General features: G+C 41.5%; 1 protein-coding gene across 1 annotated transcript in view; it reads left to right on the forward strand.

Annotated features, from left to right (window-relative positions):
- Positions 1-211: 211 nt before the first annotated feature.
- SMAP2 (small ArfGAP2) overlaps positions 212-25595 on the forward strand; it is a 45967-nt gene continuing 20583 nt past the window's right edge. The window contains exon 1 of the mRNA XM_044237925.1: positions 212-670. Coding sequence (XP_044093860.1) covers positions 568-670 — 103 coding nt within the window. The 5' untranslated portion in view covers positions 212-567. The remainder of the gene's footprint in view (positions 671-25595) is intronic.

Genomic DNA, 25595 nt, shown 5'->3' on the forward strand with positions numbered 1-25595 from the left:
CCACTCCATTCATTCTTTTCCAAGGACACGCAGGAGGCTCCGCCCCTCATTTCGGCCCGGATTGGCTCCTGAGAGGCGGAACCGAGGGAAGAGTCCTGTGCGACGCGGTAGGGACGGGGCGCATGCGCGGGCTGGGCTGGGTGGAGGTGGAGAGGAAGAGCTGCCGGAAGTAGGCGGCCGAGGTGGTGGCTGAGCAGGCGGCAGCTGCCAGGGAAACCGAGGCGCGGGACGCACGGCCCGCAGACAGGCCGGCGGGGCGGTAGTCCCTGCGCGCTCCGTTTGCCTGGGCTGAGGGTCTCTAGTCCGGTACCCTCCTCTGGACTCGGGCCTTTCCCTAAGCCCGCCAGGGGGCGCCACACTGAGGGGCTGCAGAGTGGGGGGCGAGCGCGGCTGACAAGAGAAGGGGCGCGGGGCCGGGACCGAGAGGAGGGGTTCCCCCCCCCCCCGCCGCCCCGCTCAGGAGGTGCCCCTGGGCGGGGGACCGGGAGTCCTCACCTCCCGACTGAGGCAGAGGTTCCTAGGGGCGGGCAGGGCGCTTCGCCCTCTGCCCCCGCCGGCACCCTGGCCATGACGGGCAAGTCGGTGAAGGACGTGGATCGGTACCAGGCGGTCCTGGCCAACCTGCTGCTGGAGGAGGATAACAAGTTCTGCGCGGACTGCCAGTCCAAAGGTAGCGCATCCCTTCCGGCGGGCGAGGGGTCCAGCCTCCCGCCGCGCCTGGGAGGTGACCTGTGTGGGAAGGGGGCTTCTGGAGCTTAGGCCGCCCGAACCCTGGTAAATGGTAAGGCGTGCTCCTCTGACTGAGGAGGCTGCTGGGTGTTCTGCGGCGCCGGGGTCGGCGTGGGGAGAGGCTGCGAGGGAGAGTGTGAGTGCTTGGCGGGAGGGGTGGGGGACGGGAGAGTGGTTGGGGGGGGGGGGTGGCAGTGGCGTGGTGTGTGCAGGTGAGAATGTCTGTATGTTAGGGCTCCGAATGGGTTCCGGGCCGATTGTCTTTCCCGAGGCAGCCCAGAGCTCACCGCCTTACACTTGCAAAACGGGGGGGGGGATGAACTGCAGTGTGTGTGTGTGTGTGTGTGTGTGTGTGTAGGCGGGGGGGGGCGCGGGAAGAGGCTGAGAGAGGGGGAGGAAGAGAAGGAGGGAGGGGGAGGAGGGAAGTGAGATGACGGCAGGAAAACCGCTTAAATAATTTTTTGAGGTGGTGATTGTTGCTGCCCGCTATCTGCTTAGCAGCTCCCTCTGTCATTTTACAGTCTTGCTGAGATCTGACAGAGTGCATAGGTGGCTTTCTTCTTCCTGGATGTGTGAAGTGGGAACCTGCCTTATGCAGTGACACAGTGCGGATTTCTAGACAGCCTAGCCCTGGCCGTGGAGTGTGTTGGAGGCCGTGTGTGTGTGTGCGCGCGCGCGCGTGTGTGTGTGTGTGTGTGTGTGCGCGCGCGCGCCCTTGTGCGGTGGCAGAAATTAGCAGATTGTGGCTGTAGTGCAGGATTCGTTTAATCATTGGAGAGAAGGAAGCAGGGGATGCTTCAAATTTGTTGCTTCCGTGGTCATTACCCTTCCAAAGGTGAAAAATGATCACTGTATATTGTTAGAACCATTTAGTCTTTGTTTGCTGTGCCCTCCAAGATGCAGGATTTGATCTGATTAAAAATCAGTAGTATAGGAAAGCTGGGTTATAAGTGAAAGCTTGGTTATTAGCACTCAAAATTTATAGATACAAACTTCTGTAAATATTTTGTCTCCTTATTTTCTTTCTGAATTCTTTGGAATGTAATTGGAGAAGTTGGGAAAATTCTTTTCGCTTTGGAGAGAAGGGGATAGTTATATTTTGGGAGCTATTGTTAGTTTGCTTCTGTTCATAATGCAGTGGATTTGCCACAGTCATTTGCCATGTAGCATGTTGGGTGCATAGTATACACTAAAGATTCAAATGTATTTGTGTTTATCAATATTGGGAAAGGAAGTACATGTCTAATTGATGCCTTTGGGTACTTACCTTTTATTTTGGAAAAAAAAAGATTATGTAAGGAGAACAGGGGAATGATGCATTGGTTTAAACATCTAGTAGTTTTAATGTCCTCTGCCAATAAATAAGTGGCATGTACTTTTAGGAAAGCATGTCTCCAGACTTCTTTCCTGCATTTTTGCCTTAGTGAGAAATTGCTTTAAAAATATTTTAGAATCCATTTATGTTGAGTAGGTTTAATTTCTTATAGTTGAGTCTTGTTAAATCTCATCCTAGACTTTTTGGAAGATTCAGTTTAAAGTTTAGGAGTATATTTCCTGGCTTTACTTAAATTTCCTTTGACCTCAGTTGACAGATCTTGAGTCACAGTGAAGCATCCCACTGGAGTGAACATTGCTACATTTGGGGAGTCAGATGCCATTTTGATGATTAGTACTACCCCCAACTCTCTGTTTCTCCTACCACTCATACTTACTCATATTTCAGTGAAATACAGCATATGGAAGAGAGAGCTTGATTCATCACTTCTTCCCCCAAATTTTCCATTGCTCTTTATCAATAGCATTAGTGGGGATCAGATAATGAAATATTAGTTAGTTCTTGATGAGAACTAGTAACTGTTGGGTTGTAAACTTTGTTAACCCCTGTCAATGGTAGAATCCTGGTTCTTGAAACGATTTTTCAAAAATTAGTTTTACATTTTGGCTTGGTGGCTTCAGTGAATCTGCCATTGTATTAAACATGAAATGGTAAGGTATCAGTCATCTTTCAGTTCAGTTAAATAACATGTTGTTTAGGCCTTAGTTTATCCAGTTTGTATATTATCTAGCTCCTTCCACACTTTCAGCCCTTCTTACTAATTTTCCTCCTCCTTTTCCCTAATTTTGGTCGTCGTGATGATCACACAGACAACTACTGGATCATACAGAAGGAAAAGACACTCTTATCAGATTAAGTTACTTATTAGCTCTTGTAAAAAATACATGTAGTGGGAGAATGTATTTAAAAACTATTGGGTTTGGAAAATGAGATTTGGATCTGAGTTTATCCCTGTGTCTCATGTTGTTTCTTTGAAAATTGAGAGCTGAGGCGCCTGGGTGGCTCAGTGGATTAAGCTGCTGCCTTTGGCTCCGGTCATGATCTCAGGGTCTTGGGATCGAGTCCCACATCGGGCTCTCTGCTCAGCAGGGAGCCTGCTTCCCTCTCTCTCTCTCTGCCTGCCTCTCTGTCTACTGTGATCTCTCTCTGTCAGATAAATAAATAAAATCTTTAAAAAAAAAAAGAAAAGAAAAAAAGAGAAAGAGCTAATCGTACAGGATGTGATGAGTGATTGCTAATCTATTAATATTAAATCAGATGATAAGGCCCTGGACCAAGGACTATATGAGCAGTATTTTTCTGATGTTCTAAAATAACCCTTTGGCAGTGGCTCTTCTTTTAAAATCTTATACTTGTTTAAGGATCTTACTATCTTTGAATATGTGATGTGAACATCAAGAGTAGAGAACAAGCACGTGTCTTTACGTAGTATGAGTTTTGTTGATTCTGGGATTTTTAACTCTTTTGAGTGTAAGACACACTAGTTTCTGGGACCCCTAAGGCATTGAAATAACTCCTGTGTGGCAAAGAAAGCTGCTTAGATACTGCCTTGAAAAAGTGCTTTGATTTAGTTTTAGGCCCAAAGATACGGTTTCCTCATCACCCAAAGACACTGTGACCTTTAGAGTAAATTTTTGGACTGACTTAAGTAGTGATAGAACAAAGGACAAACATACTAAAAATTCTGGATACGTCAAGTGGTAACTCTACCTAGTTTAGATTGGGTCTCATTTTTGGATAGACCCTTGTGAGGCTGTACTAGTTCAAGGCTTAATCATCAGCTCTGCGGTTGCATATTCTGTCAGTGTGCCTGGAATAACTCCTAATCAGCCTCTTCAGAGACCGGTTTAAACTAGGCACTCTTATTTACCATGTAAGGATCTATCTTTCTGATGACCCGAATACCTGTGTCCACTACTGGGATATTACTTTCTTAGTACCAAAGTTGGTTAAAAAAATTTAAATAAATAAATAAAAAATTTTAAAAAAATTGAGAGCTTTTTAATGAGCAAAGAATTAAAATAGAAGAGATTTGATGGTCTTGTGGAATATTTACTTTGGTCTGTGAAACCCCACCTGGAATTCTGGAGCTTGGCAGAAGCTTTGTAATATTTTGTACTTTTCCCTTCTGCTGCATCCTATCTCTGAAATGTTTTACCTTGAATTACCAAACCATTGCCTCTGTTCCAGTTTCCATTATATACTCTAAGATTTAAATTTGCTTTTTGGAAAAGGTAACACTTTCATGTGTTCAAAATATAAAAGGTTGGGGCACCTGGCTGGCTCAGTGGGTTAAGCCTCTGCCTTCAGCTCAGATCATGATCTCAGGGTCCTGGGATCGAGCCCCACATCAGGCTGGCTGCTCGGCAGGGAGCCTGCTTCCCCCTCTCTCTCTGCCTGCCTATCGGCCTACTTGTGATCTCTTTCTCTGTCAGATGAATAAATAAAATCTTAAAAAATATATAAAATGTCCCAAGGTAAATACAATGAAGAGTTGTGTTCTTATTCCTGATCCCTTAGCCACCATTTTCCCTTCCTAGAAGTAACCACTTTTGATAATTTCTTAGGGGACTTTTAAGAAAGAATATATGTGCAGGCAAACAACTACATTTAAATATATTCTTTTGCAGTGCTTTTATGCAAGACGTAGTGTATTATTCACAATCCGTGGCACCTTGCATTTTTCAATCAGCAGTATAACGTGGAAAGCATGAAAGTGCTCTCCCCATGCATGTTGAGCTTTCTTCATTCTTTCAAGGGATTTTCTAAGGCTCTATCTAGGTTATCTTGATTAAGTTGAAAAATATGCCTAAGTGATTTGGAAACATCTGCTCTTGTTGAAGGAATCTTAGTGTCCTAGGCTCATCCATAGCTCATATGAACCCACTTTTGAGGTGGCAAAGAAGCAAAATAATGGAAGGTGCCTTCGACTTGATGTTGAAACATCCAGTTAAACTCCTTCACTCTGTTTATTTTAGCTTTGCGACCTTCAGCACTGCACTGAACTTTCTCAGTTAAATTTTCCTCATTTGAAAAATGAAAGTGCCTGGGAACTAAAGTGTTACACACATGTAAGCATTGCTTATTACCACCATTGCTGGTCTTATTTATTCTGTCTTGGTTTTATTTGTTTCACTTTCTGACTCTATTCCCTTAAATACTCTGGTTACTGGAAGCCATGGTTAGAATGACTCACCCAATAATTCCCTAGTCTTTAAGCCAAAACCATCTCCTGTATATGGGGGTTCTGGCATTTTTGCAAATGGACTTTATAGTACCCTTGAGGATGGACTCTGGATGCTTCCTCACTCTTTAAACTTGTATGAAATATTCGGCCAGGGAATCTTTGTGTAGAAATTTTCTACAGTAGTCCTAAATTTTAACTCCAGTAAATTAATCTCTAGCTTTGCTTTATATTTGTTTCGTGTTGATAGATAGCTAACTCATTGCTTGTTAAATAGTATTCCTTAGAACATGAACTTTCCTGTCAATTTTTAATTATTTTACCTCTATCTGTGGCACCTCTTGACAGGTTAAATAAAAAATTTCATCAGATTTGGACAACAGAAGTTTTGTGTCCATCTCTAGTTGTTAAACACCCTTCTCCAACGAAGATTAAATAGCTTTTCTGGGTTTTTACAGCTAATGCACCTTAACTCAAACAGTCATGGTTAGGTTGACACAGTTACACTGAAAGTAATTTATCAAAGTCCTCATTAGATTGTCTTTTAATATCAACTTGTTAAGCCTGTTCCCTGGGAGATACCTTCCTGTTTGTTCTCCTTGTCCTTTAAATATCATTCTGTGGCAGTGGAATAGAGAATAAAAAATGCCTTATCATCTAGGGGGAGCTCTGCAAGCCTGCAATCCCACACTATATATATTCATTCTGAAAATATTAAGCACTTACTTTGTGTCAGACACCGTATGAGGATATGTAGTAGATTCAGAGACCCTGTCTTTGGTCCAAAGGATCATACAATTGAATGGGGAAGCAGATGTGTAAACTGATAAATGATGCAATGTGGTATTATCATGATGGCCTTGTGTGCAGGGAGAATTGAAAGCTCTGGAGAAAGCAAACAAGTCTGCCTCAGGAAGTTATGGCTTCAAAGAGACAAGTAGGCTGTCTTGAATGATAAGCATGACTTTGCCAGGTGAATTTAGGGAACTTGGCTTTCTAAGCAGAGGAAACAGAATGTGCAAAGCCTCTAAGGTATTGAATGTGTGTGTTGGGGGGTGGGATTCTCTCTGTATTTTAACTACATCTTGGGGCGCGGCAAGGGATAAAGTTAGGCAGGGACCAATAAGGTTAAAATCCTAGCCCTGTCATTCATTTCCTGTGTATTACTGAGATTATGAATATGCTTTAGATTCTATGTTGTGTAAGAACCCCATACTATTCGAAGTCTACCTGCTACTCAAATGAAATTATAACCATTGCAGACATGAAATGTTTCCTAACTGATGAGTAGAAGAAAGATCTCAGTATTGTGCCCATAAGACCAACATGGAAATGTACATGAGTACATTAAATTATCTTACAAAAGTCTAGTGAAATGCCAGCAGTAGATATTATGTCATTTCTGAGTTGACACTGAGTTTTTTGAGGCTGAGCGCGCTTATATACTCTAGTGGTCTAAGAATGCTGAATATTTGATGTGTGCTCTCGGTTGCTTGGTGCTCAGGAAGTGTAAGCAGGTAGCTGCAGCCTGATCTCTCGGTATCCTTTTCAGCAAACCTATTGCTTTTCAATAAATCAGAAAACGACTTTCTGCATTTTTCATCTGATGTCATTATGACATGTAGGTGGCAGCTTTCTTGGGCACAGTTGTCTATATAACTAACTGTTCACCATATGAGTCATTGTCTGTTTCTATTCTTCTGCCTGAAAATTCCGTCTTAAAAATGATGTCATGCAATTAGTGACTGTTGCACTTTACTCATGATGCACATTGCAGCTGGCTCTGTATGTTATGTTGATGGATGCCACCTATGCCACAGCCAAGGGACAAACTGACTTGTTAAATGGACTCAGACTCAACTCTTCCAAATATCCCCTTTAGAAAAGATGCCAAGCAGTAATCTGCATAGAACAGACGTATGTTTTACATTCTAAGCATACAGTGCCTAACTTCTGTTATTGTGTCTGCTTAAATCCTTATCACAGTTGTACTTCTGTTTGAGCAAGTGGCCAGTTTAAGTAGATACTAATTTTGAAGAAGTTCTGTATTGGCCTCTGGAATGTGACAGTTCAGCTTACCACACTGAAAAGGTAGGAACCAAATCTATGTAGAGTAGAACACCTTAAGGTTAATTCACTTTTTACCAAATTCCTCTATTGTTAAAGAAATATTCCTATATTGATAAATTTTTGAAAAATTATACTGTGCCACTGTTAACGTGTCTACTAGAATGTAAGCTCCATGAGGATAGGGTGATTGTGCCTGTTTTAATTCACCAAAGGATTCCCAACACTTAAGAGTAGTGCTTGGTATAGATGGAGCTCTTAGTAAATATGTGTTTGAATGAATGAATTGATCTTGCCATCTATAAATCGTTTGTTTTTTATAAGAAGAAATCTTAAACAGGTTATCTGAATATTTGTTTAATTCTTAAGAAACCAAAGTTTTAAAACATATTTTCAAGTCAGGGACCTAGCCGAGAAACAAACCCCCCACTGTAGATAGTACAAGCAGAGGGAATTAAAAAAAAAAAAGATTTTGTTTATTTATTTATTTGAAAGAGAGAGAGAGAGTGCGAGCAGGAGTGGGGAGGAGAGGGAGAAGCAGGCTCCCCATTGAACAGGGAGCCTGATGTGGGGCTCCTTCCCAGAACCTGGGATCATGACCTGAGCTGAAGGCAGATGCTTAACTGACTGAGCCACCCAGGTGCCCCAAGCAGAGGGATTTAATATACAGACTAGGTTACATGGATGATGTAAGAACTTAGAAGGTAAATGGCCTGGTGAGGCAACCCAGAGATTAGCAACACCTGGGAGCTAGTGTGCTTTTAAGGAAATTAGAAGGTGTTGATGTCACCAAAGGCTAGAAGTCTGAGCTATCTGGTACGAGCTAGAAGCATGGAAAGAAAAGCTGTTTGGTGGCAGCAGGAGCTGTGACTCTATTTATTAAGGGAGCATTACCCTGGCTTCCCTTCTCCTCCTCCTCCTCTATCTTATCCTTATCTGTCACCTCCTGTTGATGGAACTTACCCAAAAATTGGTTGGCAAGAGAGCCTGGGAGCTGTAGCTCCCACTGATGGAATGATGGTAGGATCCAAGTGGAGACAGGCTGAGGCACAAAGGCACTTAAAAAAATCTCCCAAGATGTAATTCTTCTTCCTTGTAGGTAAATAGTTGAGTTATTTTGAATGAGAGATAAGGGTTTTTAGGCAGATACAACCTTTGTGCTTCTAAGGAATCTTAACTGTTGCTGAAGTAATAATTAGTCTGAGGAAGTAATGTAACGACTCAGTCATTGCCTAAATAATTAGGATGTGTGTCTAGGAAAATTGGCTTCTGTTGAATCTTCCAGGAGCAGTTTATCAATTTGGTTACTCAGGAAATAAGTTTCCCACCCTGTTGACCTGGGATGCCTTGGGCATGATTGTGTGTGTGTGTGTGTGTGTACACGTGTACATATGTGTATGTACACACATACATTGAGCTTGTCCCATCTACAACTGAAAGACTTGAATCAACACGTAAGATGTACAAAGAGAGTTTTGAGGATGCTAGCCTCATGGTACAGATTAGACTTGCCTTGACAGTTACAGAAATTATAGTAGAGCTAATTTTTCTTATGCCACATACCATTTTAACTGGTCTTATTGGTTTGTCTGGGGTTTTTCCCCCATGGCTTCAGAGAGGTTAGCACTAGGGCAGGGAGTTGAGACCACTGATAACTTTCTTCTGGACCTGAAAAGTATTTTTTGTTTTATAAGGAAGGTTGCTGCTGCTCCATTTAAAGGCCAAGCTTCCCAAGTTATTGCTGGTAGTTTTCTTTTTCATTATAAAGTGTTTAATGAGTTACATGATAGAAGTTTGGCACTTTCTCGAAGGGCATTTTTTTTGTCAATCAGGTCACCTGCCTTTGGGCCCCTGTTACATTAATGGAATTGGTGGAACTAGGCCAGCGAAGGTTTTCAGTGGAGTGTGAGCATGTTTTTTCTTAGGCTGTTATTTTCCACAGAGGCCATGGGTAGGGGACTCTGAGTAAAGTTACCATCTGTAAAAATTGCATAGGTTTCATTGTTTTTCCTCTTTCCTCTAAAAATTAATTTCTTCTTGGCAGGTATAATTCACAGATGTAATTAAAAAGTAATTTGGTTCTAAAAAACATATCAGACTGCTTCCCAGAGTACCAGTTCTTTTCAGCCAGTTCATTTCAATTTAAGAGGTACATCTGCATTTTTGAAGCCTCATGTTTAATAATTACATTTTGCTACTGTATTTGACTCTTCCGTTTTCCAAACTTTCTCCTTCCCTACCCCACTTTTCTGGCTCCTGTATTTCCTCACAGGCGTTGTGGATGCTGGTCCATTGATGGCTGAACTGCAGGCCACTTCCCAGTGGAAAACCCCAGAGATGAGCCAAATCTGCCTTCAGCTGTGGCCATCCATCAGTGTAAGGCTGCCCAGGCGGTTGTCTTTAGTTTGTCCAACATTCCTCTGCCCCGCGCCTTCCCCTCACCCTCCCTCATGTGTGGCCAAAACTTGCTCTGGAATCCCACCTTTGTAACATATCAGTGGGTAGTAATAAGATTTTAATATTGCTGCTGCTTTTCATCTTCAAGTAATGTTAAGTAGTTCTCCAACCATTTTTGTCGACCATAGCCCTGCTCCCCCTCCAAGTCTGCATATTTCCTGTGTGTGTTCTGGGTGCTTTTAAATGCATGTAGGATAGAGTTTATTTAGGAAGTTTTGGATTTCATAAGCCCAACTGGAGAATGTTGGTTTTTCAAAAGTTTCAAGTCAGGACTTTCAAAAAGAAATTTCTTAATCTGAAACAATGAGAATTGGATCCCTCAGGCTCCATGTCCTTTCTCCTCACCCAAAAAATAAATGTGTAATGTTCTCTTTTTATGATGTGTCGAAAATAATAAGGCAGATACAGGAGTAATACAGTCCTCTTCTCAGCTGTAGTCGATAAGCCTGGCCTAGCGTGATTTGAGGAAATAGAGCACCTTTTCTTTTTTTTCCAAACTAACATGCTGTCTTTCACAGCTAGTGTTGGGAAGACCGTAAAATCCCCCTCTACCACAGAGCTTACATCTTTAGACTGGGGTTTATTGATACTAATCCTACAGCGTTACTTCCTGAAGTGCACTGAAAGTACATTTTGTTGTTCAACTTCTTCCTCTTTCCTTGCCTTACTGGAAGTCCCCCCATGTGTAGATTTAGAAATGAGTTCTCTGGTGTTTCAAGCCTTGAGTTAAACATTTTGTCTTAATATTGTTTGGATGGTTGCTTTCCTTCTTATGCTTTCAAAAAATAATTTCTTACAGAATTTCCTGTGTGAGCCGGTAACATCTTAGGCTGCATTCTGAAGCTCAGAGAGGAGAGGGTGCTGTCTGCTTCTTATGGATACTTTACCACTTGGGTCATAGCCTGCACAAGCCCTTCAGTGAGAAATAGGAAGGAAATCCCCTGTTCTTACCATGATGCTTTTATTCAAAATAGCAATAAACAGCACAGTTAACGGAAACAAATTTAAGTGTGACAGCTGATTGAGAAGGAAAAAGTGAAAAGATTCAGGCACTTCTGCTATGTTGAAAACATATTTGTTGAAAGAACAGCTATTTGGAACCGGAGACCCTGTCTCTCTGAAGGTAGGCCTGAGAAGTTTGGTTATAGGAACTGTTTCAGAGTGAGGAAAATTGTGGGAAAAACTTTCCTGAAGTGTGAGTGCTGTGTTAACATCCAGCTTGTAGGTGAGAGAAGGGAAGAATTATTAAAGAAGCACTGGAAGGAAGATTCCAAAGCAGTTCCTCTGAGCTTTCTGACTTTGTTCTGAGCCTAGTTTCTGCACAGGAGTCTGACACAAGTGACTCAGATCAAGGGATCATGCTGTGGGCAGAGTAAAAATAGGGCTCAGTTTCATTAGGCTTCTTAATGCATTGAAGGAAGAGAAAAGATTCATTACCATAGACCAGTTATTTCTTTTGTCTTGTGGGATATTGGTGAGTGGGGAGGTGTGAGCGCCCATACGCTTATTAGCTAAACGTTATTAAATGCTATTTCTTTAAAAAACACTTCGGGGTGCGCCCAGATGGCTCAGTCAGTTAAGCGTCTGCCTTTAGCTTGGTGTCCTGGGATCCCAGTGTCCTGGGATCGAGTCCCACATCCAGCCCTGCATCGGGCTCCCTACTTGGCCGGAAGCCTGCTTCTCCCTCTCTCGCTCCCCCTGCTTGTGTTCTCTCTCTGTGTCAAATAAATAAATAAAATCTTAAAAAAATAAAAGGACTTTGTGGTGCTTGGGTGGCTCGGTAGGTTGGGCAGCTGACTCTTGATTTTGGCTCAGGTCATGATCTCAGGTGTGGGATCAAACACCCCTCACCCCCTGACCCTACCCCGTCACCCCTTCGGGCCCTGTGCACGGTGCTCAGCAAAATCTGCTTGTCCCTATCCCCTCCTCCCACCTCCGACCTCTCTCTCATAAATAAATAGATAAATAAAATCTTTAAAAAAAGTGCACGCTTTTTGTGAAAACAATCTTTGTGAAAAGATTTGGGGAGAAAATCTTTGGGATGTGAAAAAATATAATGTTGGAGAAGATATTTCACATAATCCCTATCATCCATTTTTTTTACTTGCACTTATTCCATAATAATTTTATGTCATTATTGTTTTGCTTAACATTTATCATAAGCATTTTTCATGACATTAAAAACATTTAAATACCTTTATTATATTCCATCATTTGAATATGTCATTACTCACTTAACTCCTGCCCAATTGTTAGACATTTGAATTTTTAGATTTTCAGTATTATAAATAATGCTACAATGTAAATTTTTCTGTTGCTGTTAGACTAATGGATTATTTATGTGTTCAGAGGTGAGTGGTCACGGGGGCCCTCTAATTTAAAAAAAAAGTTTCAGGATGTCCCCTGGGCTGAGCCCATGCAGAGACAGCCCTGCTGTGGGGTCGTCATTCTGAACTGCTTCACTGTAGTGGACATCTGTTGAGGCAAGGAGTGGAGAGCTGCAGAGAATCCTGACTTGACCATAAGGAACAGATTTATGGAACATGATCACAGAGAGATGGGCCAAGATATATTCTTTTTTTTTTTTTTTAAGATTTTATTTATGTCTTTGACACACAGAGAGAGAGATCACAAGTAGGCAGAGCAGCACACAGAGGGTGCAGGGGAAGCAGGCTCCCTGCTGAGCAGAGAGCCTGATGTGGGGCTCTATCCCAGGACCCTGGGATCAGGACCTGAGCTGAAGGCAGAGGCTTAACCAACCCACTGAGCCACCCAGGCGCCCCCCCCCCCAAGATATATTCTTATCTCATGCACCGTCTTCCACATTATATGCTTAATACATGGAGATATTGTTGGGTTTTGATCAGCATCTTGTGTTGTTCATACAGTCCTCCTTCACTTAACCAGGGCACTGGGAAGGTGGAGTAGAGGTTCTACATTGGTAGAAAGGGGTTAACACTACCACGTTTTTGTTTTTGTTTTTGTTTTTGTTTTGTTCTTTTTTTAAAAGATTATTTATTTGAGAGAGAGAGAGAGAGCAGGGAAAGAGGGAGAAGGAGAGGAAGTCTTAAGCAGATTCAGCACTTGAGTGCGGAGCCCGGTGTGGGGCTCAGTCTCAGGACCCTGAGATCACCAGGAGTCAGGCGTTTAACCGACTAAGCCAGCCAGGCACCTCTGTTTGTTTGTTTGTTTGTTTGTTTTAAATCAGAGCTTTCCTAGGACTAGAAATTCCGTCAGGACAGGGACTGTGTCCCGTGTATATATGTATGTCTGATGCAACATCAGACACACAGGGTCTGTGCCTCCATTGTGAGCTCTCTTATTCTGTTAAGGTGTGTTTGGATCATATTCTTTTTCTGTTTTGTCTTCTGAAAGTCAGCCTCATGCTGTTAACTCAGATATTTGAAGATCTGTGATATTCCAGGAATCTGAGCAGGTGAATATCATGGCTGCTTTGTTGTAGTTACTTCTTTGTGCCATTTCTTTTTTGTGCTTTTGGCATCCGTGCTGCATTGAAAGCTGGAGCCAGTCACGAAGCTAGTACTCTGCCCTCTCAGTGGGAGGTTTTGGTGTGATGCATCATCTTGCATCTTGGGAGAACGGTAGCATGGGGTGTGAAACAGGAGGCTGGAAAAGCACTCCTTTAGCCTTTTTGTGGGATGGGAGTAAATATTTAGACACTGTTCTCAGGTACTGCAGAAATTAATAATAACCTTGCAGCAGTTTTAAAAGCTCTTCTTGTATCCCCTGGAATAGGTTTGTTTAATTTGAAGAACCTCGCTTTAGCTCTTTTGAGGCTGTGATTTTTTTTTCCTAGAGACCTGCACTGGGTTCTTCTACACAATGTTTTTTTCGAAGGACCTTTCTATCCACATACGGCTGACATCTGCCCCACCCCCTTGCACCACACCTGACCTGAATCTCATTACACCCAATTCTGAAACATCTAGTTTTGAGACGTGGTAGTGTTTTCTTTTTGAAAGGGCCAAATCTTCACCCTTTGTTCTCCTCCCTTAAACCAAGGCTGTTTTGATGACTAACATTTAGCTTGCCACTGGACTGACCATTTGTACTTTGATCCCAGAATTAATTTGTTGTCTGCTGTTTGTTTGGAAATGAAAGTTCTCTAGCTTATTTGAATACAGTTGTGATTCAGTTAAACTGGCACTGATTTTCCATCTGTTTGCCATTGGTTGACGTTCCTCCGATGTGTTAGGAAAGCTGCTGCACACCATTGGGGAGACAAGGTCGTGTGTCCATGGTCTTGCACAAGGCTTTGTTTGTGGACTCAGGTTTTGTGTAAAGCTTCCTTTTGCTGGAAAGGCATGAGCCTCCCTTCAAATAATTGAACAGCATATTCTGCCTGCCCACTTGTTCTTTTTTTTTTTTTTAAGATTTTATTTATTTGACAGATGACAAGTAGGCAGAGAGGCAGGCAGAGAGACAGAGGGGGAAGCAGGCTCCCCGGTGAGGAGAGAGCCCGATGTGGGGCTCAATCCCAGGACCCTGGGATCATGACCTGAGCCGAAGGCAGAGGCTTTAACCCACTGAGCCACCCAGGCACCCCCTGGCCTCTTGTTCTTGAGCTCTAGTATCTTCACTTGTGGGCTTCCTTTGAGGAAGAAGAATGTGGGTAGGAAGGGATGTAAACGAACCTTCATACACAGTCTTAGATGTTGGGCTTCCCAGTGAGAAAAGACCACCTAAAGAACAGGGTATCAGTTTAGCGACCATCATTGAGCATCCGTGTATAACCCATAGTCAGGTGTATAAAGATGATTCTAATTCCAGCCCAGCTGCTGATTTCTTCTATGAACTTGGGTAAATGACTTGACCACTCTGGACCTTAGTTTCTCCAACTGTGCTTGACTAGATAATCCTTAAGGTTCTTGCCAGTTTGGGAATTCTGTGTCTAAATGTTTATCTGTATGTTACAGAACAAGAGAAGGGACTTTTCACAGAATTGTAGTTCTTCATCTCACATGCTTCAAACTAAATGGCCTAGGAATGATGCCTGTAGAGAAGGACTTCTGAACCTCAGCACTGTTGATATTTTGGATGCTTCTTTGTTGAGAGGTTATCCTGTGCCTGGTAGGATGTTTACCAGATGCCAGTAGCATTCTTTGTCCCTGCTCCTACCCCCCCAGCCAGTTGTGACAATTAAAAATGTCTCCAGACATTGACATTGCCCCTTGGGGGAAATTGATTCAGTTGCATTGCTCCAGGAAGAGAAGAGGGATACTGTTTGAAGGTAGGCTATTTTTAATATGTGTTTTCATATTGTTCCTCTTTTGCTTATTACTGATCCTGGGGATGGAGAATGAAGAGCAACCTCATAGGTCAAGGGCTGTATCATTCTTCTTTAGTGGCTTCTTTTCAAGATATGCCTTTCCTAATGGGGTGGGCTCCCTTTGCATCTTCAGTATTTTTTCACAATATGAGTAGATACTGGTTGTTGCCAAGAGAAAATTAAGGCTTTAACCTGAAAGAACCTAAAAAATGTACAGAAGTAAATGTCCTTAGAGGGTGAAGACAATGACTTCAGGTGAATTAGATGAGCTTTTGTTACCTGAAATGAGGTCATGAGTGATAAGAAATTCTTTCAATTATAATAGTTTGAAGTTTTGAAACATCAGGTCCACTTGGCCAACTTTGAAATGATTGCCTAGGGGCGCCTGGGTGGCTCAGTTGTTAAGCGTCTGTCTTCAGCTCAGGTCATGATCCCAGGGTCCTGGAATCGAGCCCCATAACGGGCTGCCTCCTCAGTGGGAAGCCTGCTTCTCCCTCTCGCCCTGCTTCTCCCTCTCCCGCTCGCCCTGCTTCTGTTCCCTCTCTCACTGTGTCTCTCTCTGTCAAATAAATAAAATCTTTTTAAAAAAAAGATTGCTCAGCTTTTAGCTCAGTGATCCCTCCCTGTACACCTCCTTCCCACAGCCTGCTGTTAGCCATTGAGGTAGTGATTGAAATGTACTAGTTCTCTTATGAGATCTATTTTTAATACTTGTTACTTTTGCTGTAATATGTTGATTTTAGGTTGAATGACTTTTCATCCCATGCCATCTTTTCCTCATTTCTTGCAAATCCATAATCTTGACTGCGTTAGGTACTGTTTGTCAACTGTGTAGAGTACGTTTTGTGAGCATCCTTGCTGGGATGCTTTGGGATTCCAAAGCCATGACTGAGACACTTAAGCCTGTGTCAGTCCCTATCCCTCCAACCTTGCAGGCTCTGTGTTCCATCCCAGCTGAGCCTTTGCTGGAGTAATTGCCCACATAAAGCCTTCAAGCCAAACAATTGTTCGTACTGAGATAGTCTCACTGTTTAGCTCGTAATGAAACAATCTCCTTCCTGCCCCCTATGAAAGCAGCTATTTTTTTATTTCCTCCCTCCCTTTTTGGAGATGCCATGTCTCACCCGACACTCTTCTATCTTATTCATAAATGCTTTAAGCAGAGTCTTTGTTCAGAGGAAATTGGCTGGAGCTAAAATATCATGGGCTACCCAGGAGACATAGAGCATTAAGGATACCCTTTCCCTAACTTTATATGTAGGATGATATGTATTATCTTTGTGTGATTTTCTGAGTAAATAAACAGTTTAAACCTCAAGTCTGCATAAGAAGGATACTAGGTTTTTTAAAAAGTATACTAAATTAGTTGTTACATAAAGGAGCTTACAGAAATAAACAAAGATAAAAATAAAACCCAACAACAAAATAGCCATAGATGAGTGCCACAAGACAACAACAAGATGCTCTGGGAATCAGGGCGGGAAGGAGAAGAGGCGTGATTGGGAAAGTGGATAGAGCAAGATTTTAACAAAATGATGTTTTGCAAATAGAAATAATAGCCCAGGTACAGCTATTTGTGAGAAATCCAGAGTTAATCAGGAAAGTGTAAGTAGTCCAGTTTTCCTTATTGACCAAAATTTAGAGCCTCCAAAATATGAATTCAGGAAGGAGTGTCCAAAGTAGAAATGATAGGTGCCCAGGAAGCTCCAGTGTGTCCTGCCTGCTTTTCTTTCTCACTTGGGGTTGCTTCTCCTGGATTATCAATGCTTTCCTCATATTGCCATCTCTGTTCCAAAGCTTTGGCTGGTGTAGAGACACAAATCACTTCCTTTGATTCTTTCCCCTTAGTCCTGTTAAGACTGTTTAGAACTCTGAGTACAAAGGGAAAACAAAAAAGGGAATTTATTACGAAATATACACCCCTAAAAAATAATCCACTATTTTTGGACTAAAAAATAATCACCCTTTCAAAATTTAATTGCTGATCCTCCCTTGGTTTGTTCCTAGTCCCTGTTCTACTTCCTGATCCTGAGGTCTCCATGCCTTAGCTTTATGGGACCAGTGTAGCTTTCTGCTTACTTGGCTTGATTTTTTTTTTTGCTGAGCACCATGCTCTCTTCCATGAGAAAGGTACTATCTAAGGATCCATCATCCAGAAGTTTACTCTCCAGAGAACTTGACCTGAGGTAAAATCCAAATTAGCCTTTTAGTGCTGCTGCTCACATAGGGCTCTTTTACTCATTTCTCTGTAGTTAGGCATCCAGGTTTCTTCCTGAGGTGGTTGACACAATAAGAGACCTCATCTTCCAGGTGGACCTGAAAGTTCTCCAGAAAGAGTGGGGCTTTCCACTTGGAGGCCCAGCGCATGTACTACAGCTTGTATACTGCTCTCTCATGGGAGCATTTATTTAACAAGAACTGGGTTTTTTTGTTTTTGTTTTTTTTTTAGAGGGGAAGACTTATATTTTGACTGCCTTAAAATTTAAAAACAGTTAAACAGCAAAGCACATTTTTTTAATAGCAAAGCACATTCTAAATGAAGTAACAATGGTTAAAAGGAAATTTAAAAATTAAGAAATAATTGCAAAATGTTAATTCCACTAAATTTATCTATGAATTTAGGGCTAAATGAATATAAATATTACTAAGTTTAGCTGGGGGTGTCATTTGCTTTTTGTTTGAGTTGAATTGTTTTTGTTTGTATATTTGTTTTTTGGGGGCATGTCAGAGGGAAAGGGAGAGAGAATCTCCAGCAGATGGGGCTCGATCTCACGACCCTGAGATCATGACCAGAGCCGAAATCAGGAGTCAGATGCTTAACTGACTGAGCCCCCCGGGTGGCCCTGTGTTGCATTGTTTTTAAAACTAATAAAAATTTATTGAGATAAACGTTGTTACTTTCGTAAATTTTGAATTAACAGCTCATAGCATTTCCTGTATTGTTTTAAATATCTCTATGTAATCATGTCAGATTTCAATTAATGGTTTAAGTAATAGTGAATATTTTATTTACATCAAAGTGCAATAATTGTACGGTCCAATTCTGGAGAGTCCAATGAACTGGAAATAACATGTTCCTAAGAATGACATAAGCAATTTCTTAGGGATTACAATGAAAGCAAATGCAGCATCCATTAAATAACAGCCATTTCCTAAAAAGAGATAAATCAAAATTACTTTTAAAGAGAGAAATAGGCAAATGTCCCATGGTTGGATGTGGATGTTCAGGGCGCAGCTGCTGTAGAAGCTAAATCAAACCTACATGTGCCCCTGGGTCCCTCGAGCCTCATGGTTTAACCCTCCTCCTTTCTGGGGAACCTGATGAAGGAGAGGGATGCCCTGGCCCTTTTAAGCCTCGGCTTGTTGAATAGCCAGTGGGGGGGAAGTTGGAATTTAAACTCTCTTTTTAGCCAATTTTTGTCTGCTATGACCAGCTTCTTTTCTTAGCTCATTGAGCTTTCCTCTCAGTCGACAGGGAAGCCAACCAACTTTGTTGAGCTTTTTTCTCATGGGACATAATCCATCTTTGGCAGAGGAAGTGTTTCTTTCCAGTTCTCTCTCTAGGTCTTTGGCCCTCTCTCCATAGAAGCTGCACTGCTGGTGTATACCGCTGATGCTTTCGTACACTTTGGGAAGTTTCTTCATTTCTAAGCAGTACATTACCTTGTTGATTAGCTTTCTGCACGTTTCTTTATATGTTCTTGCTGTAGCTGGGTCAGTGTTAGAAGTTTCAGCTGAAGCTCTTGAATGTCACTTGTAAGCTGTGAATCTTCAAACTGCAATGATACTTGCTCAGTTTGGAAATTTCTCATTGGGCCTGTAAGCTATTTTTTCATTAGATTTTCTTCACATAATTTTTAAAATGTTCCTAGCGTTTTCCCTTCGGGACTTTTTAAGGAGATGTTTAAGTCACGAATGAGTTTCTTCAATTGACTTTGGACTCATAGTCTAGGTGGTCTCCATTTTCTGATCCATTCTTTTTGTATAATCCCAACTGCCATCAGTCATGTATCTCTAAAGAGAGCAGGCAGGCATGTCATCTCCAGCACAGTCTTGGTCGGAGATTTTTAGCTGGCTGTCCGTTTATCATTTACAGCCTATTTCATGTGTGTCTTAGAATTTTCAAGCATTTTTTCCCCTCCAGTTCCCACACTCTTTGCTTCCACCCTGTGGCTTCTTGGGAAAGCAGCTCTAGGCTTTCCTGAAGGTAAGTATTTTCAACCATACCATCCATTCGTTTCGTTTCCTCCGAAGTTGTTCTACATTCTTCCGAGATGCTTTTAGTGTTTTTGGCGCCAGTGAGTAGGAATAGGAGAGATTTTGATGTCTCTTTGAGTGGCCATGTGTGCGTCCTTGAAGACAAGCCATCATTACTGCATGAAAGGAAAGCTTAGGGGCCTCACTTTTCTGTACTTTTTCAAGAAAGCCTATTGTGTCTTCAAACAAACAGGTGGCCATGTTCAGATTTGTATTTTTTGCGGTATTCTATGTTCATAACATCAGAGGACTGGCCTCCATTGGAGGCATCAGCTTGAGTAATCAGCTGAACCTTCTTACTGACTTTATGAGATTCTTCAACCCTGGCCAAAAAATCTTTTGACTAGCTCTTTTTCCCTCCTTAAAATATGTTGGCTCTTTACTGTAAAAACAATCATAGCAGCACATACCAGAACTTCCCAGGGAAACCCCAAGAGATTTGGACCTTGTCTCGGGCTTTCAGACAGCACCACCAAGAATACTGCATAGCCATTCCAGGACTTGCTGGAGGCTCTGTGGTTGGAATCAGGGACTTACCTCGCCTAAGAGTCCCTCTGTCTGTGCCCCTTTCCTGAATGTGAAAAAGTCCTCTGGGTGTCTGTGGGGAGGATTTACCTTCAGACATTTCTCTGTAGCTGGAGCATAGCAGCTAGTATTGTACACACAGTTTTAAGGGGGAATTGATATCTTTATTGGTATATAGAGGTAAAGAGAGGAGTAATAAGAATTAATTCTAGAAGGGCCTGGATCAGGCAAGAATTTAAGCCACACTTAGGAGTTTGAAGTTCACTAGACCATGGGGGTCCAGTTACATGTCTTTGAATGGGGTGATAACATCATCAGAGCATACCTTGCTAGAACGACCTTTTCAGAAACGGGGGTGGGGGGGAGGACATACTGGACCTGCCCTTCCCCTTCTGAAGTGTTCTGAAGAGTTGAGTAATAATGGTACAGGTTGGTTGATTGGGTAGTTTTTTTTTTTTTTTTTATTACTAGAAACATCACCTAAGTATGCACTAGTTATCCACTGCTGGGACAGATGGGAAGGAATAGTTACAGCCCAACCTACAGTGAATCCTCACCTACTACTAACCAGGAAAGTAAGACCGGTGAGGCCCTAAATTTACTAAAAGTTAACTTCCCTTGAGTCTTTTCAGAGTAGCTCAATGAATTTTAGAGATAATGTTACTACCTTTGAGAAAAGTTAGGTTTCAGAGGTAATCTTATCTAGGTAAGGAAATTGACTCTTGGAGAAGTGAATTGCCTTGCCTGAAGTCAAACAGCTGATGAGTGGCACAGCTTAGATAACCCCTGTCCTTAACGGTGTGGCAGTGGGGGCTAAGTAAATATCAGGAGGTCTGTACAGGCATGTTTCTGACTAGTTCAAAGCAAGCACTGCTTTTGCTAGGATATCAAGGAGGTCAATAGCCACTGTGTAAAGTTGCTGAGCAAAGCTGCTCCATGCAGCTGTAGACATGTGCCTTGTTTTGGCCCCTGGCCTTTTGGCTGTGTTACTATTTTGGAGTGATTCCTTTAGGCCCCTTTTCAGTTGTATTTAATTTTTTGATTCTCCCTTACCCAAGGGCTGAGCAAAGTCAAGGCAAATCCAGGTCTGTAAGCCCTGCTAACACCTATAGAAAGATGAAGAATGTCTGCTTCCCTGTTGATTTCTGAGTTTTAATGTCTTCAGAGAAAAGACATTTTAAGTTAACTGCTGGAATAGGTTTAGATGTAGATTGACTAATCATTTCATCAGTGAGTGCTTGGAAGCATTGTACTTCACTAACCTTTTTTTGGGTTACCTGGTAGGAGGATATGTTTCTTCGCTTCATCTCCACGGATGTCATAGCAATCTGGTTGCTGTCTCTGTTCTATCACTGACCTCCTGGATTGAGTTGGCTCATCTGTTTCATACTTGGTTGTGTGTATGGGTATATGCTTTCTTTTTTTTTTCTTTTTTTTAAGACTTTATTTACTTATTGGAGAGGGAGAGAGAGTGGGGAAAAGAAGAGGGGGAGGATGAGGGACAAGCAGACTCTGCACCAAGTGTGCAGCCCCATGTGGGGCTCTATCTCAGGACCCCGAAATCATGACCTGAGCTGAAACCAAGAGTTGGATGCTTAACCGACTGAACCACCCAAGCGGCCCTGAGTAGACACTATCTTAAGTTCCATCTTTATCTTGCATATCTTGTTATTTTATATAAATATGGGAGGAGTCTAGAAGAAGCACCAGAAGATAAAAATGCAGAATAATGGGATTCAGTATTAGGAAGGCATCTCTAATAGTGATTGTCATCTAACAGTGAGTGTAACCACCTTTTGAAATGGTACATAACTCACTTAGCACTGGAGCTGTTCAAGGAAGACCCAAATGGTCTCCTGTAGAAGGATAGCCCGCATTCAGTGAGGGATTAGACTCAGTGACTGCTAAAGTTCTTTCTACCTCTGATTTCCCAATTTAAAATTCCTTCATGTAGTATTTACCTTTATTCTCTAATCACTCTCAGAAAAGTTTCAGTTTGCTTTGTTTCAAAGATTCAAAAAGCTTAACTTCTGCTTTTCTCAAATACGTGAACATGGACAGTGTCTCTTTTTTGTAAAAGGAAACAGCATTTTTGTAAGTCAGACCGGATGGAAAGGAACTTCTCTTGCAGAACATTCTGAGAGCAGAGGTTGATTGAGTAAGCCCTTATTTTGATCTGGTGGTTCCTTAAAATGTTCGTGCATACAGACATTCAAAGTTACTGCTTATTGTTATTTTAGAAAAGGGAACTAAGTGAGTTTTCTTTTGTGTAGATGAAAATTGGCTGGTAAACCTACCTCTCAGCAGCCTTCCTTAATTTCTCCAAGATGACTATGGTGTTTCTGCGCATTCTTTGTAGGTAAATCGGGGGGTGAAGGGACATGATGAGTGGAACTGAGGTAACATTAGAATTGTTCTTTAAATAATCACTGCTTATGTATCACTTTGACTCCTAAATTTTGTGTTGGGATTTAATGACGGACCAAGTCAAGTAACCCCTGTTCTCAAACCAGAGTTTGTTGATTTAGCTTCTTACTCATGAGTCTGTCACTTTCAGGCCATTTTTCAGTGCCAGTCACAGGCTCCACACACTGAATTTGATTCAGTTCCTTGGATGCATCAAGACCTAACATCTTCATAAATTGATTATCTCATGCTGCATTCTCAGAGCCATTGAAGGTCAACAGAAAGAGACTCCCAAATTACCTACAGATCAGCTAGTAGAACTGTGGTGTAGAAGTCACCTTGGGGCTCGTGGTTTGCCATCCACTGTGCAGGTTTCTCTGCTGTCCCTGAGAGATGTTCATCCAGCCCCTGCTTGAACACCTGCACTTAACTGGATTCTACCATTTCTGGATAGGCTGCATTTGTTTTCACACAGCCTTAATTGTTACAAATTTCTTCCCCAGAGTGTGCTAAAATTAACTTCTACTCATTGGTGCTAGTTCTGCCTTTGGAGCCTCACCAAAGTAACCAATCCCTTTTCTGTGTGGTAGCTTCACCTTTAAGGTGTTTGAAAACATTCATTTTGCAAAACAGGAAAAAAATCATATATAATTTTATTGATGACTTCACTTAACAAATATTAATTTTGGATGTTTGCAAGCATTGGACTAAATATTTGAGATAAATGATGGAGTGTGGTCTTTGCCTTCTAGAGCTCCCAGTCTATTTAGGGCAAGAGAGACTTGTAAGTAACTAAGTATAATAAGATATTAAGTATTAGAAGAGCAAAGCATACACTGACTACTAACCATGAAGAAGATCAAGGTTTATTCCATTAGAGGGCCTCAGAGAGGAGGTGACGTTGGACTGGGTTTTGAAGTTTGGGAAGCAGGAGATGGGGAGAAAGCCATTCCAGGTAGGAAGAATAGTATAGGTAAACAGGTGTGAGTACATGGTAAGTTTCAGAATGATGATTTGCCCAGCATGTGTAAAGCACAAGCTCCTAGAGGGTTTTATATGTCACGTTAAGGTGTTTCAGCCTCGCCTGCAGCCAATAAGGAGTCATGGATGGCTGTGTTGTTTTCCAAATATCTGTACTGTTTTTTTCTGATTACAAAATAATAGAAGTTCATTGCAAACAATTCAGTGAGTACATAAAAATATAGAGAAGAAAATAAGTGTTTCACAGCCCTACTATCCAGAAAGAATAGCTTTTAATATTAATATTTTATATATGTTCTTCTAGACATTTTTTCTGTGCATATGCATATATTTATTCATACTCTTAAAAACGGAATTATTCTGCATATACTGTTTTGAAATTCAATTTTAAGATTAGTATACTGTGGGGGCATCTGGCTGGCTAAGTCAATGGAGCATGCAACCCTTGATCTGGGGGTTGTGGCTTCGAGCCTCATGTTGGATGTAGAGATTACTTAAAAATAAAGTCTGTTTAAAAATTAGTGTAACATGGAAATATTTATATATTAGAGAGTCACAACATTTATGTAATCTGTTATTTCTAATTTTTATTAAATAATTCTAAATATATTAATGAACGTTCTTAATATATGTGTTCTTGACCTATTGTTTCCTTGATGAATTCTTACCTGTTCTTTTCCTGATGAATTGAATGGGTTGGGAAGGGGGAGTCAAAGAATTTATTTACTTTTAAATAATTCTTGCTCTCTGAGGAACTATGGCATGTGTGTCCTGGGAACATGACAGCAAACATCACAGGTCTGCTGTCTGCTCTTGTGGCATTGGTTAGTGGAGAAGACGTGTTAAACCATTACACAAATAAAAATATGATAAAGTGTGGTACGACTTAGGAAAAAGCAAAAGGTAAATGAAATTTTGTAACCTTTAAAAAGTCCTGTCTTTTACTGATGTACACCAAATTATGTACAGATCAAATGGTATGATATTTGAGATTTGCCTCAAAATGTTCCAAGGTTGGGAGAAAGAGAAAGTGTGTGGGAGTATAGCCGAAAAACCATTGGCCAGAGGTTTGTAATTGCAGAAGGTGGTAGTTAATTATACTCTGCTTTTGTGTTTGAAATTTTCTATAGTAAAATGCTAAAGCCAGAAGAAAGATTAACATCTGGTTTAGATTGGGGGGCCAACGAAAGGTTCCTTTGAGGAAGAAACTTTACAGCTATGACCTTTGATGTATATATAGGAGTCGACCAGGCTGCAAGTGGTGGATAGGGGTCAGGGAAAGAGCTTTTTAGGCAGTAGGGTCCACGTGTACAAAGGCCAAAAGCTCTATGTAAGGAGCATGTTGGTTTTTTGAGGAAATGAAAGAAGACTGGTATTGGAGTTGGGAGGCCGGGGAAGTGGGCATGGGCTAGATCACATAGACTTTGGAGACTATGTTAAGTATTTTGTTCTTTAATCCAACAGTGATAGTAGAAAGTCTTTCACTGTTTTACGCAGCTGAAAGATAAGGTTGCTTTTGCTTCTCTGAGAGTTCAAGCTGGCTGTTTTGTGGAAAATGGTTTTGGTTTGGGGCTAGAGGGGAAGAGAACATAAAAATAAAAGTGGAGAGACATCAGGATGTTATTGCGCTAGTCCAGGAGATCCGGAGACTTCATATTAGAGAAATAGCATTGCCAACAGAGAGAAGGGATTGTGATCTGAGAGATATTGTGGTCTTGGTCATAGCGTAGATATGGGGGATTGAGGGAGAAAGGTGTACATTTCTGACTGATACAGTTGAATGGATGGAATTGTAATTCACTAAGATCCTAAGAAGAATGGAGAAAGAACAGGTTTTGTGGCAAAGGATTGAGAGCTTAGTTTGGAATATGCCATTCAGAAAATTCACTCCAGTTTACATTTTCACATTTCTATGTGAGACCTGTGTCATGTTTGTATTCAGGGTTCTGATCTGTACAGATTTGAGTTTTAGAAAGATTATTCTGGTTGGAGGCTAGAGACCAGTTAGTCTGTGAGCTTTTTGAGTCAGGGAATCTTACCTGTACTGTGTCTGCCTTTGTATCCCTGTACCGAAGCAGAGTGTTGGCATATAGTAGGTACTCAGTAAATAATGTTCGAAGAACAAGTGCTTATAGGTGAGATAGGTTTAAGTAGAGATTGATAGACTTGGGAGTTTCCAGGGTAGACTCAACAGGGCTTGGATGTAAAGATGGAAAAATTTTTTTTTCTTCTTTGGCCCTTGGTGTTGAAGAGCTTTTCAGTTGCTCCAGGATGCTAGCAAGTCTCAGTATGTGTAGCCATCAATGTATCAGTATGTTTTTCTTTCGCTCAGTATTTATTTGTTTAGAACTCCATAGGTTAGA

This window comes from Neovison vison, chromosome 2 (assembly GCF_020171115.1).
Source record: "Neovison vison isolate M4711 chromosome 2, ASM_NN_V1, whole genome shotgun sequence".
Taxonomy (NCBI): domain Eukaryota; kingdom Metazoa; phylum Chordata; class Mammalia; order Carnivora; family Mustelidae; genus Neogale; species Neogale vison.